We start from the raw sequence: 14,140 nt of genomic DNA, 5'->3' as shown, positions 1-14,140 counted from the left end.
TTATGAAGAGCTGAACTTCTTTAAATAAAGGCTAAAACCACATTTGTTTAGAGTTTACGTTGATTAATAACTGGAAGGTTGATTCACTCTGCTATCTATTTTTAGGTTTTCATGACTTTCTTTTATTTTGCTGCTGCAATGTGACATTTTCTCCTTGCTCCTTGTTTTATTTTTTTCATCGTGGAAAGCACTTTGAATTGTTGCTGAAATGTGGTATACAAATAAATATTCTTTGAGCTCTTTGCTCCATGTTTCACCTCCTTTGCATTTCTTGTCTGTTTATTGAGAATAAAGGCCACAAGTCCCCCCAAAGCTTAAAATCATCAATTATTTAACAAAACTGAGCTAAAGTATTTGTAAAGGTTGCAATTGCAATCATTATTTTGATGAGAAATGCTTATTCATAAAAGCATTTTGCTTCTGCCTAAGCAATGTAGTCATGGCAGCATTCATAGACTAATGATTGGTGATCAGTCGATGGTAAAGTGGATAAGTTGTCTGAGTCATTATCAGTCTAATGACTGAGGGGGAAAACCTGTTCAGGAAGTTACATTAATAACTGAATAAATTAATTACAATTATAAGTAACCAGAAATATCTTTGTAAAAGAAAAATACCCATAATGGGATCAAAAAGCGCCACAAAGTTTCACCAGAAACCAGGACACACAATCATCACCTGTTAGAGTCTTCCTGAACAAATCCTTCAAACTCATTTCTCTGCATCACATGGATTACTGATCCTGATCTCAGTTTGTAATCTGGCCAAAACATTGGGAGACAAAACTGTTTTTCAAATTTTGACACCTTTTAATTACAACAAATTCTGTGTAAATGTAATTATTTCTAATATTTGCTGTTTTACATTCTCCTCCTGCGTCAAACTCTTATTTATTGTTACATTTGCATTCACTCTCTCATCATCCTGAATGACTGGATGAACCGGACAGGGAAAGCTGTTGGTCCAAACAGGAAGACATCAGTTGTAAACGACAGAAAATAAATATAGAGTTGTGTAAAGTTGATGGACAGCGCTGGATTAAGGAGTTATGCAACACTGTTGGGGGTAAAAAATAAATCCAGATGAGATTAGGGATCTGGATCCTCGCTCCGTCTATTCATTCATCATCTCTGCTGCTTTCGCTGTTTCATGCACACTGGCACGACAGGTTTCATGCGTTTAAGTTTGCGTGGAGGAGCTGCACCAAGTATTTCAGCCCGCACAAAAATAATTAGAGAGCTACTATTAAACCTGCCATCAGATACAGTCATAAACTGAATTATACCATATTGATGGGAGCTGAAAGGAGATTAAGTGTTTATTCATCTCATCGCCATCTAGAGGTTAAAAATCATGCTACAACAATTAGCTGTTTGCTAGTCATTTCTGGTTTTTAATTGTCACTTTTACAAAATTGGGACAACTCCTGCAGGCAAAAGTCCAGTAAATTATATCTTTTAACACTTCATTGAGTGATAAGCCATAACTACAAATTCAATTGTGCGTTAAAATAATTTTTTTAGTGCTGAAACAAAGTTTTCATATAGTTTGTGTTTGGGAACCATTAAATTCTCCTTTTTACGTCTGAATCGTTTCACTCGCGGGCAGCATTTTGGGTTAATACTTCATTGTTTCCCAACTTAGAGATAAAACCCTCTAAGTTTGCTTTAGTTTAGCAAAACTAAAGCAAAACATTCCCAGAGGTGTCGGATTTTTTGGTTTTCTTGCACACATAACACACATTTCTATCCATAGACTTTATGTTTTAAAGTTTCACCTGCAGTAATAATGGTTGATGTTTATTACATATATGATTTGGTAAATGTATGTGATCCTGGATGTTTTAAAGAAGCCAAACTCATCTAATCTTCATAATATCTTTTCAGGTAGAAGAATGTCGGTTTCCAGAATCAACAGCTAACATTTTAATCTGATTCTTTTTACTTGATATTTACAATTTTTATTGAAGAAAAATGTTTTTAAAGCCAAAAAAATTGCTTTTCATGATTGCTTAAGTCATTAAGCAATCATTAGGTTTGCGTTCAGTAAGAATTATATCAATTATAAAGTAAAACAGTTTGAAACGCTTGTCAGTATAACCAACAAAACCCACAATTCATAGAAATTTCTGTTTTTTTATATTTGTTTAACAGTTGCTTTTTGTACATTTTTAATCAACAAGTGATATTACAAACTGTGAAATGCTGCCTGTGCCTCGGGGCAAGATTGTTTGTCTTTGTTCAAAAATGATTAATTCCTTTAGAAAACCATGAGGTTTGCACCCCAAATGTAAGAATCAATGTTAAATATCAGAACTTTTTAATCCAGAGCCATATCACCACAGAAAAAGTTAAAACTTTAGTATTTTGTCCACATCTATACTCATTCACTAACTTCTGTATAGTAAAGATGCGTACATTGTCCTTCTGACTTAACATTTATAGAATTGTTGCTGACGTGATAAACAGTTAACTAGTGTGCCTCTTGGGTTTTTTGACAAATTATTTATTTTCCAAGCAACTGTTGAAATGATCCTGTAACTGAGGGACTGAATAATTTAAATCAAATCTCTTCTTTTCCAAACAGCTTTGGTGCTTATTTGGATCTATACTCAAATCTCTTGGAGTCTTTAAAATGTACAAAACTTACCGTTTTATGTCTTCTCAAGTTTTGAAAAAAGTAAGCAGAGCATTTTTCTATTTACACCTGAAATAAATGTTTTGTCGACATCAGAAAGGAGATGAGGGAGTGGTGGTGGCAGCAGGAAAAACTGGTGCGCTTTCCAAAATAACTGCAATCATGAGAAAAGAACAAAGTGTGGAAAATTTGAAGCCACAAACAGAAGTTAGAGAATTGGTATAAATGGGTGGAAGTCCCATTTTCTTCCATCACTTTAGGGCTATGTTCAATCTCTTAACACAAATCTTTGTGACTGATCTTTTATAATATAGAGATGTATATTGTTCAACTTTTTCACAATTCAATCCCCCAAAAGATTATACTTCAAAATAGTTTACAGGAACCACAGCAAAGTTTTATTTTAATTCTTCTAAAGCAAACGTCACTCTGCAGTCAGCTGTCATTGTCTGAATCTGAAGCACTGCAGAAGCTCGTTGCAGCCTCAGGTAGAGACAACAACGCGACAAAATATCAATATATCTTTTTTTTTTCACTACATCTCTTTCTTTTCATCAACTTATTCTCTTATCTTTTTTGTACAGCGCTTTGGTGCAGATTTAAACTTGTTTTTAAAGTTCTATATGAATAAATTTGACATTGAGAAGTCTTTTATGTGAGTCAGCATAAAACTTTCACAATGACATTTGACTTCAAACTGAGATTGGAGCACATCTGTCAGACTGATTTCAAAACTAAGAAATGTCTAAAATGTATTGTGCATAAAGCCCTAAAGGCAACACAATAAAAAAAATGCTCAGCCCAACATCTTACAATGAACTGGCGTAACAAATAAAAACAAAACAAGCTTGAAACAGATTACAGGTAGAAGCTGCACATCATATCTTCAGTTAATGTTTTCTTCCAGGAAAAGGCAAAACAAAAAAAGAAAAGAAAAAAAAAAAACACAGTTAAACATGCTGAAACTTTCTTTGTTAACATTTCCGATGTTATGGGACGCTTGCTATTCTCAGGAGTTTCCTAAACCTAGTCTTACCTTGCACAGATAGCTTCAAAAGCAACAAAGGTAAATTAATTTAAAGTACATTGAAAGGCATCTGTGATGAGGGCTGAGTTCATTTAAATGATGAAAATGGTTGTCAGTAGTGTGTCTTCATCTTGGTGCCCTTCGTGTTGAAGCACAAGCTGCTGCTTGGGTCAGCCTCCTACTGTAAGCTGAAAGGCATGGACACAAAGTCAAAACAGTCAGTAGAAAAACCCCTGTGCGACCAGAAAGTTCAGAGTTCAACTTCTGCTCCTTTCGCTTAGAAATATGCTTGACCTGGGAATCTTGGGGGCGTAAAATGTGTCCAATTCCTATGTGATTAGCAGTAAGATTAATCGATCTGCTACCTAAACCAGGCAGTCGGTATTAGTCTAATACAAAACAGGGCAGGGTTTTTCCTCACACTCCTCCTGATGAATCTGGGGTCCATGTAAAGGGTCGGTTCGGGTAACTTCAGTCGCCTCCTCATCAGTTTTTCTTCTTCCCAGCCATCGGGCTGCTGTTCAGCAACCGGTCCCGCTCCCGCACCTCCTCCAGCAGCTTAGCTTCAGCCACTCGCAGCTGGCGGATGGTCGCCTTCATCTCCTTCATCTTCACCTCCATCAGCGCGATGATGTCCCGCTGCTCGTTCAGCTTGCGCAGCAGCTCCGCAGACGTGGTGCCGGTGGTCAGGGAGTAGGAGTGGTCCAGCGGGCTGCTGGTCACACTCAGGTACTGGACGGACAGCTGCTGGTTTCCCCCGGAGTCCACGGTTAAGTCTTCGACCTTAAGCTCCACCAGACTCTGCGGGGTGCAGTTACAGGTTCCCTCTACCTGGGCGGGAAGCCGCGCCGTGCCCAAGTACTCCCCGTTGTTGCCGATCTGAACCACGGTGATGCTGTCGTCGCCGACCTCTCCTCCGATGGTGCCCTCGACGACGCCCGCAGTGTTCCCCAGCACGCTGGTGGCGACGATCCCGGGGGCAGGGGCCGAGCTGGTCAACCTCCTCCCTCTGCCCCGGCGACTCCTGCGCTCATTGACGCCCCGCAGGGGGAAGAGAGACGGCACCCGGACGATGTACGTCTTCCTTCCGCCGGCGAAGTGCACGCTGCAGACGCGGTGGCCGGTGGTGGGCTGGAAGGTACTGAAGCAGCCGCTGACCCCGGCCCGGGAGATGTTCCGCAGCCACTGCTCCCTCAGAGCGGGGTCCTTGGGAAACGTATAAAAGCGCAGGTCCTTGTCCCGGTGCGAGTTGTTGTAGCAGCCGGGGACACAGCAGGTGAACCCGGGCATGTTCTCTCAAAAGGTTAAGAAGCACAGCCTTTGTTTTTGGCTATTTTGTAGTTATTTCTTTTTTGTATGCCTTGTTATTAAGCTTGGCGGCCTACAAACGGAACTACACGTCCCACAAAGCTAACAACTTCCTGTTTATTTTGACTCAAAGTAAGCTGCTCTTCGCTACGAATCCACCAGAAGCTGTTCAAATTCAAAGCTTGTGCATCTCGTACTCACGCTAAATTTAACGCAGACGAACTATTCATAAGTCTTTTTGTGCTCTTCGGAGTGTTATCAAGCCAGCCGTTGCTCACGGAGAACTAAAAGTCCCAGAATCCCTTGCGCGTCCTTTTTGACAGTGCCACTTATGCATCGCCCCTTGTGGTCAAAAATAAATTCAGCAGCTTCCACCTTAGATCTTTTTGTTACTATTATTATTATTAATATTAATATAGGTAATAGTTCTATTACTGTTTATGTCAATTGTAAAATTAGTGTTATTAAGAAAATACAATACGGATAACCGTCCAAATATTGTTTTAACTGGATGAATGTAAAAAAGAAAAAGTTATCTATTTTAATATCAAAGTCTCCACCAGGGAAGAAGTTGCAATCTATGTCAAATCTTTTCTGTAATCTGTTTTTTGTTTTTGTTTTTTTTTTTTTGCTTAAATTAATTTTGTTTCAAAACTTAAGGAAAATGTATTATTTTAGAGAATAAATATTTTCTTAAGTATATGCATAAGATGAACAATTTATTTTTAATAGAAATAGGAAATGTTAAAATGTTGGCATAAGCTATTTATCAGCAAAATAACACTCAATAGTAACAAAAGAGCTGGCTATTCATTGTGAACTTTATATGAGCAGAAAATTTGATAGAAGGAAAATGCAAGCTGCAGAAAACCTCAGCTTTGAGGGTTTGTGTTTTAGGCACTCCTGAACCAGAAAACCATTCTAAATCAATTTACTTGATCACTACAGCCATCAGTACATTTTAGAGCACTGATTTCGTTTTCTAGCAGAAAGTGCTCCAACAAACTCTTGACATATGACATGGCATATTTTCACCATAGGTAAGGGACTGATAATAACTTCAAAGAATCTCCCTTCAAAAAATTAGAATGACCTCTGGAACTACAGAGGTCTTTTACACCTCTGTAGTTCCACATCCTGGTGGCCTCCAAACTACATGGATTCAGTAACTCAAAAATGAGAAGAAGTCCTGATCAAGTACTGATTCATATACATACCATAAATCTCCAAGTTGTATTTATATATTTTTTTTCTTCTTAATCACGTGATCTGTTATATTTTTCACAAGTTCTCTAAATTAACCCTGCCCACATTGAGGTTTGTATTGTTAAAATTTTTAATGTCTTTTTAATTCCACTATAAGTAGGATCTGGGTTTCTATTTGATTTAAGGATTGATAAACGACAATCACATCTGAACGTTCCGTAAAAAAAGAACCGGTTGATTGAGCAGGTTCGGTCGCAAATTTCGTTCAATGGTACTCTTTGCCACTTTTTACAGAACGACATTTGCTAAATTTCGTAAGATAAAGAGCTGTGTTCGTTTAATCACACAAAATATGCTTTGAAAACGTTTTCATCCGGCGTGAACCTCGTATTTAAATCCGCATTCAGCGTTTTCCCACAGTAAAATTTCCGTTGACAGTATTTCCGGTTCCGCCCAACCGTTGCTACTGAAGTTACCGTCATTACCAAATGGGCAGCGCCCGGGCTCAACCTATCGCTGCTGCGGACCATGACCCACCGGTAGGTACTCTGTGACTTCTGTTCGCGTTCTTGTGCCGTATTAAGCGTGTGACTTTCAAGAACCAGTGAAAAATCTAAATTATGCTGTTAGCTATGTACAGTCGCGGGTTTATCGCGAGTTTTGGGAGTTCTCTCTGCATCTGTTTGTGCGGCTAGCTGGATGCGCTAGCTGACATGGTTATCAATTGTCTCTCTGTGTGGTTAGGTCTTCGTCTTTATGAAATACTCCTAGTAATGGTGGTACGTGCATGCCGCATCTGTTTTAATGTCGTGCATGCGCGTCTGTAATGTTTGATGCTGATGAATAAACTTTCCCCTGACCTGGTTTATCATCAGTCCACCTGACAGCAGCTTCAGTAGATTCTCGTGGTGAAAAAGCCTTGACCTGCTGATAAGCAGTGCGATAAGTGACGGTTTCCCTTGTTCCTTGTTCCAGAGTGGGGAGAGTTTACTTCTGGTTTCACTGGTAATGCAGGCGCACAGGTGCTCACCCACACACTCTTTGTTCTTCGCCCGGGATCATGGTGTGATCTCATCTGTTTGCACACATGCAGTAAATAGCCACTAATATTCTAGTAGCATAAACCTGCAGCACACTGCATGAGTAAAGGCTCTTTTCTCAACTGAAGGCGCAAATAACTTTTAAATTATCCCAATTATCTGCGTTTTTATACTTTATTTATTGTTTTTTTTTTTTTTTTTTTTTTGTCTTTCTACCAAAAACTGGATGACAAAAGTCTTCAGTCTGGTACTTTCTTCTCAACTAATCCCCAGTTTTGTTTACCCATACTTCCTAATTAATTTCATTTGTTGTTTTGTTTATTTATTTTATATATTTAAAATATCTTCCAATTCCAGTGTTAAATGTTCAATGAAATTAAAATTTTGATATTTCAGAATGTGTTCTTGCATTATTTTGCTATTACCATTATATTACATGAAATGGTCTCAAACCAACAGTAACTTTTGGGACTATTTATTGTCCAGCAAAAGTTGTTATTGTGACAGGCCTCCTTGTGATACTACATACACCTGATGAGTGTAGAGCATTGTGGGGAATGTGTCAGGATATTTTAAGAGCTTTCTGATAAGAGACCCTTAGGAAGGCTGCTGTTTAGTTGCTTAAAGAGCTATTTATTCATTTTCACAGGTAACTTCCTAACTTTACAACAAAAGCAGATCTACTGGTGAGAAACTGGAATGGATGGCTGCGGTCCACATGTAGAGTAACGGCAAGCGGCAGGGCCATGTTGCCAGGAGTTGGTGTTTTTGGCACTGGGAGCACAGCCCGAGTGCTGGTCCCGCTGCTGCAAGCTGAGGGCTTTGAAGTCCATGCGCTTTGGGGACGAAGCGAAGAGGAAGCTTGCTGCTTGGCAAAGGAACTCTGCATCCCGTTTCACACCAGCCGATCCGACGACGTCCTCCTGCACCAAGACGTCGATCTGGTGTGCATCTATATTCCCCCCTCAATGACGAGACAAATTGCAGTCAAAGCACTGGGTAAGCTTTTCAAAATACTTTCACTCATTGGCTATGATTAAATCAACTTTCTTTTCTGAAAGCATAATGTTAAGGTGTTTCCATTCCATCACTGGGTGTGGCAGAGGAGACTTCCCTCAGAAATATTTGCAATAACCAAAACATTTCCCCTGAGGGTTAGTGGAGGAACTGTGTAGCTCTTAGAAGTAACCCTAACATTACTGTACCGGAGGGGCGTCGGTGTAAAGCATCTGTTGGAATTCTTCAGGGTTGTGTTCAGTTTCCTGTTTTAGTTGCAACTTCCTGAATGTTTCCCTGCTGAAGGCCTTGTCTACAGCAAGGAAGCCTTTAAGAGGAGATCTGCTTATCGAACGTTTCTGCATGAAGAACACACCCGGTGTGAGACATGTGAAAGGACAGGCTGGACCAGCTGAAGCAGTCAGTCCCTCGGTCTGTTAAAATACCTCTCTCTTTTACAGTAACTGTAAATTGAACAATGCTGGGACCATTGCAATGGGTTGCAACTTATGTTGTGTTTTTGGGCTGGGTGATAAATTGATTTTATCGTTTAATTGAATTTTTGTGTCTTGAAAATTTAATTTTTGGAAAATTTTGATTTTTTAAATATATCATTGCACAACCAAAACCGCCATTTTGTTTGACAAACGTGCTTTAGAGCTTCTATTTATTTGGACTTTGAATTCAGTCCAACTCAATATATGGGCCAGGCAAAGATTTGCTTTTTAGAATTACAAGAAAACAGTTATAACATTACAAGAAAACAGTTGTATGACAAATTAAAGTGGAAATAATAGGAAAAGATACCCATATTACCAGAAAAACATTGTAACTTTAGGAGAATGAAGTTTTAATTTTATGAGAATCCTGATCAAATTGCCCTGTTACTGTGTTGTAACAAAAACGACACAGTTTAATTTTTCTCATTTTAAAAATTTAAATGAGAAATTTTGAGCATCTTTTGAAGTTATAATTTGAAATCGCTTTTACAAGCAAGGAAACTCTAAATCTTCAAACACATCGGCATCAAATTATTACCTGTAGCAGGATTTTGAAATGATTGTGGAAACAACTGAGTCTATTTTGAGGAAAGAATCACTCAGATTGAGCTGGTTTTGATTAGAAAATGTATTCAAGAATACATTAAATTGAACAAAACAAATAATAAAAAATTTAACAAAAAATTTTTTGCAGCCTGGCCCCTATTTCTGTGTCGTAACAATTCATAGAAGGGATGATGAAAATCAGTTTTGGAAAATATTTTCTGTCATTTGTAATTTTGTTTTTAGAAAAGAAAGTGAGAAAATAATAGATTAGAATCGGATCTGATGTGAAAATCTGTTTTTATTTCTAAGACATGAGATAAAAACTCATGACTTAGAGATTAATCTGTAAGAGGTATTTTAACAGATTAATCTGTAAGTCATGAGTGCTATATGAGTTTAATAGTTATGTTTGTTCCCGCTGTCTTACAGGTATTGGTAAGAATGTCGTGTGTGAGAAAGCTGCAACCGCTGTTGACTCTTTCAAGATGGTGACTGCAGCCAGATACTACCCCCAGCTGCTGAGCATGATGGGTAACACCCTGCGCTTCCTGCCGGCCTTTGTGGCGATGCGACAGCGGCTGGTGGAGGGCTACGTCGGGGACATCCAGGTGTGTGACGTGCGGGTCTACGGCCCGAGCCTCCTGGACCAGTCTTATGGCTGGACCTGCGAGGAGCTGATGGGCGGCGGCGGGTTGCACATCGTGGGTTCCGCCATTATCGACCTGCTGAGTTACCTCACGGGAACCAGAGCTCACCGCGTGCACGGCTTACTGCGGACCTTTGTGCAACAGAACAACCTGATCCGAGGCATCCGCCGCGTCACCAGCGACGACTTCTGTTTCTTCCAAATGTTGATGGGTGGAACCGGATCCTCGGGCGTGTGCTGCACCGTGACCTTGAACTTCAACATGCCGGGGTCGTTCGTGCACGAGGTCATGATTGTCGGATCTGCTGGCAGGTTGGTCGCCAGGGGAACGGAGCTGTACGGCCAACGCAACGGGAGCAAATGCGAAGAGCTGCTGCTGGCCGACGGCGGTGGCGTCGGACCGGAGGCGAAAGATATGCCCCGCCCTCACCTGCAGGGGCTGAGCTCCATGGTGAAGGCGCTGAGACAGTCCTTCCAGGCGCACGAAGAGCGGCGGTCATGGTCACGAGGTCCGGTTGCCTCGGCGCCAACCTTCGAAGACGGCCTGTACGTGCAGACGGTGGTGGAGGCGGTGAAACAGTCCAGCAGCAGCGGGGAGTGGGTCTGCGTGGAGATCATGAGTCAGGAGCCCGACCCCAACCACAACCTGTGCGAGGCGCTGCAGAGAAACAAAAACTGAACCGAAACATTCACTGAGTGCAAAAACTACATGCGTGACAGAATGGGACTCTGAACGTCTCTTTGTGATGCAGCCGCTTTGGCCGTTTACAGCACACACACACACACACACGACTACTTTCTTCCACATGTTCACTTCCTCTCAGGTTTTGCAGATTAATATTTAGTGGACACAGACACAGCCTCATTGTGCGCCTGGAGGAAGTGGAGTACTCCAAATGTACTCCATTAGTTATTTGGGTTCAGACCAGTAGAAATACACACAGCCTCGTGACAAACGTGCCAATAATCCTGTAGATGCTGTCTGCATTTAGCTCATTTTAAAGTTGAGAAGTAGGGAATGTATTTTTCTTGGTTTGTAAATTGTTTTGTGCCTGTAAGGCACAACGACTACATTTAATACTGGGTTTTTGCACGTTACAGAATAATATATGTTCTTAATTTGTGCAACAAAGTCTGTCGCAAAGTATTTTCACTCAAGTTTTGTATTTAAATTAAGACAAGTTGAACCGTTTTGTACTTAAAATCAAAATTATTGTTTGACTAAACATTGGTTATATCACTACTTGGAGGTCAATATTATATTCATCACAGTTTACTTTAAGTTTATATATGAAGCAAGAGGATAATTTGACTAATAAGGTGCTTTTTATAATTTACCTCTGATAGTTAAATAAGATCAGAACAGAAATAATATTGCTGTGGGACGTTTACATTTAGTTTTGTTTAATTTTAGCTCTAGTAATTTTGGTTAAAGTGACTAATGTAGCAACAAATACTGATAAAATAGCTAATAACTTCACAATTTTGAACATTTTAAATGTAACAAAGCTATAAACATAATAATTTACAAACATTATAAGGAAGTATTTGAACAAATAATCTTTAGCCAATGATGTGAAAAGAAATATCCCTCCAAACATTAAATAAAACATTGAAATATCTAAGAACATGAAATGGAGATTATATAAGAAGGTTTTAAAATTATTTCTCATTACATAGAAAGTGCAGTCCAATGTGTTTCTGTCAGGTTTAAACCCCTAACATTAGTAAAACACTACCTGGAAGGAAAGACAGAACACATCAGTTAAGTGCCCCAGAGACGTACATCAGTTACAATCTCCAACACACTCTGAGTACGTCTTGGCTCTCAACGCCTTTTATTTCCTTAGATCACCCTGGTTACACAAGGACACTGTAGCTCTAAAAAGGCGTTGGGTAAACAATTCATCACACAGCTACAGTGCCAGTTCTCAATTCCCAACTAAGTGTTAGATACAAATACAAAGACCAGGAGAATACAATGCCCCTGGGATCGATTTGTGTTTCTTTTATCTTTGAAGCGATGATTCTGTCAACTGGGATGGCCAGAGCAACATCCAGCCTGATAGGAAGAATGTTTCGTTTCCATACAACCCAAAGTCTCAGGAACTGAACTTTATGACCCCAGGGACAACAAACAAACTGCAACCTCATGAGATGCAAAGACAGTACTTTGATAATGTATATTGTGATTGCCTCTTCTTCTATGTAACACAATTATCTTGTACGTGATAATCTTGTTCCAGACATCAAACAGAATAAGTAGTCAATCTTCACAGTAACAGTTTTACAGCATTCCAACATACATAGTAAGAAAAACAATACATGGGATAACTTGCATACAATTATTCCAACAGTTTCCTTAATAAATACTTAAATATAAGTCCTCTGATATTTGATGAGCAGAACACCAAAGTTTCTAATAACTTGATTTATAGTTGTTATTAAATTACATCAGCTACAGATATTGCTATATAATCTATTATATTATTGGTGAAAACTTTAGGATATTATTGACTTAATTGCTGTTGGTTTATTGTTGTTACATTAGAAATGGTCAAAATGATTCACATTATTGATTGCTACAAGTAACCTAACCAGATTAACAAATAATAGTAGGCTGTTTTGTTTTTATTATTTTTGTTCTGTTACAACACGCCATGGCAAGAATACCAGGGACTGAGTAAAATAAGCTATGTAGGGAACGCAAATATCTCGTTTGTAGCAACGCCCCCCTGAAAGCGACCAGGTAAGTTTGAATGTTTGTTTTGAGCGACTCGCTGTAAATAAGCCAGAGTTTTGGTTTCACGTGCTGCATTTCCATTCTTTTAAAAGACATGTCCTTCATTTAGATGAGACCACAGTTATTGTTGTAATGAAATGTGTTTTGGTAATAATTTGGATTTTCTTAAATTACTCTTGACAACATCGGGAAAAATCTGCCTACAATCTTCTTATCTATCAAAACTAACAGAAAGAATGAAGCCATAACATTTAGGTTTACCCGGAGATTTAAACATTTACAACTTATTTTAAAGATGCAAACTTATGTTTACACTGTTTTCTTTAACAAAAAAAGTAATATTACAAATTTACTAAATTAAAACGTGGTCCAGTGCGAGTGGGTCCAAACCGCCACATAGCAGCTGCCGCTTTGTTACAGTCAAAGCTCCAGTTAAATGGGAATCAGGGGAAAGAGTATTTGATGTTATTTAACCTGTCCAATTTTGATCTGCTAGTGTAGATCTTAATATATTTGTTGCATCTCATTTTAATGTAGTTTACATTAATTTCTTTAGAAAATGTTTTTGCTGAACCCACCACTGCTTAAATGCATTCCAGCTGTTTTATTTTTTTAATCACCTTGTCAGCAACTTTTCTTTGTCTTCACACTGATAAAATGCCGCCTGTCTACTAAATGATTTAGTGCTTGCACCAGCCAGCTTGCTGCAAATGTGACTTCAACATTTATTAAAAACTTTTGTGTTTATTTATTATTCCTTGTAGAAAGTTTGACGAGTTTGTCCACTGTTATTCAACCTGTGAATTTCTGTTTTGATGCTGTAATATTTATACATCTTATTTTTATTTTTTTAATTTCTTTTGTTGTTATTTTTTTAGATTTAGTCTTGTTTTAACTAATATGGCATTTTGGGCACTAATTTGCTGCTTCAGAGTTGATAAACTGTACTGTTAATCTGTGTGACAGATATTTTTCTTTTAATAAATATAATTGTTTTAATTTAAAGGCCATTTTCTGACCTAGTGTATCATTTCTCTTGTTTATAGCAAGACAAATTAAAACAGGTTGCACTATCTTGAGAGTTTTAGCTTGGTGCTAAATAAATCATCCATTTAATGTATTTTCTTCTTTGCATCTTTCCTGTTTCTGTTTTGTTCGTTAGGAATGTTGCTCATTCTGCCTTTTTATATCAGGACTTCATAAGTTGACATGTCGACTAATAGTCTTTGTATAGAAGAAAAAATGGCAAATGAGACTTTCTGAAAATGTAACATAAAAGAAAATGTAAAGTATAGTATTTTCTATGTCATTATCAAGATTTTTTTGACAAAAAGGACAACTGGTAAATTTGAACTTTTTTTTCCCACTTTTTTTAAGTGATTGTTTATGCTGCCTACTTTGATATTAACATACTTCAGTCCTTCCAATAGGGAATTCATGTGTAGTCTTCCATTACAAAAAGTTACACATAAAAGCATCAAAAATAACTTA

The 14,140-nt window shown here is 38.5% G+C and overlaps 2 protein-coding genes across 2 annotated transcripts; one reads left to right on the top strand and one right to left on the bottom strand.

Annotated features, from left to right (window-relative positions):
• Positions 1 to 3,012: 3,012 nt before the first annotated feature.
• On the bottom strand, positions 3,013 to 5,266 carry thap11 (THAP domain containing 11). Its single transcript, XM_055036402.1, has one exon. The coding sequence runs from the start codon at positions 4,952 to 4,954 to the stop codon at positions 4,151 to 4,153; it is 804 nt and encodes a 267-aa protein (XP_054892377.1). The 5' UTR covers positions 4,955 to 5,266; the 3' UTR covers positions 3,013 to 4,150.
• A 1,291-nt stretch (positions 5,267 to 6,557) lies between these two features.
• Positions 6,558 to 13,894, top strand: gfod2 (glucose-fructose oxidoreductase domain containing 2). Its single transcript, XM_055036395.1, has 3 exons — positions 6,558 to 6,717; positions 7,868 to 8,217; positions 9,690 to 13,894. Exons 2-3 carry the CDS (start codon positions 7,965 to 7,967, stop codon positions 10,583 to 10,585), a joined length of 1,149 nt encoding a protein of 382 aa, XP_054892370.1. The 5' UTR covers positions 6,558 to 6,717; positions 7,868 to 7,964; the 3' UTR covers positions 10,586 to 13,894.
• The last annotated feature ends 246 nt before the right edge of the window (positions 13,895 to 14,140 follow it).

Source organism: Poeciliopsis prolifica, unplaced genomic scaffold, assembly GCF_027474105.1.
Source record: "Poeciliopsis prolifica strain line A6 unplaced genomic scaffold, Auburn_PproV2 SCAFFOLD011, whole genome shotgun sequence".
NCBI classification, from domain to species: domain Eukaryota; kingdom Metazoa; phylum Chordata; class Actinopteri; order Cyprinodontiformes; family Poeciliidae; genus Poeciliopsis; species Poeciliopsis prolifica.
Note: the sequence above shows the minus strand (reverse complement) of the source record. Positions and strands in the feature narration are given on the sequence as shown.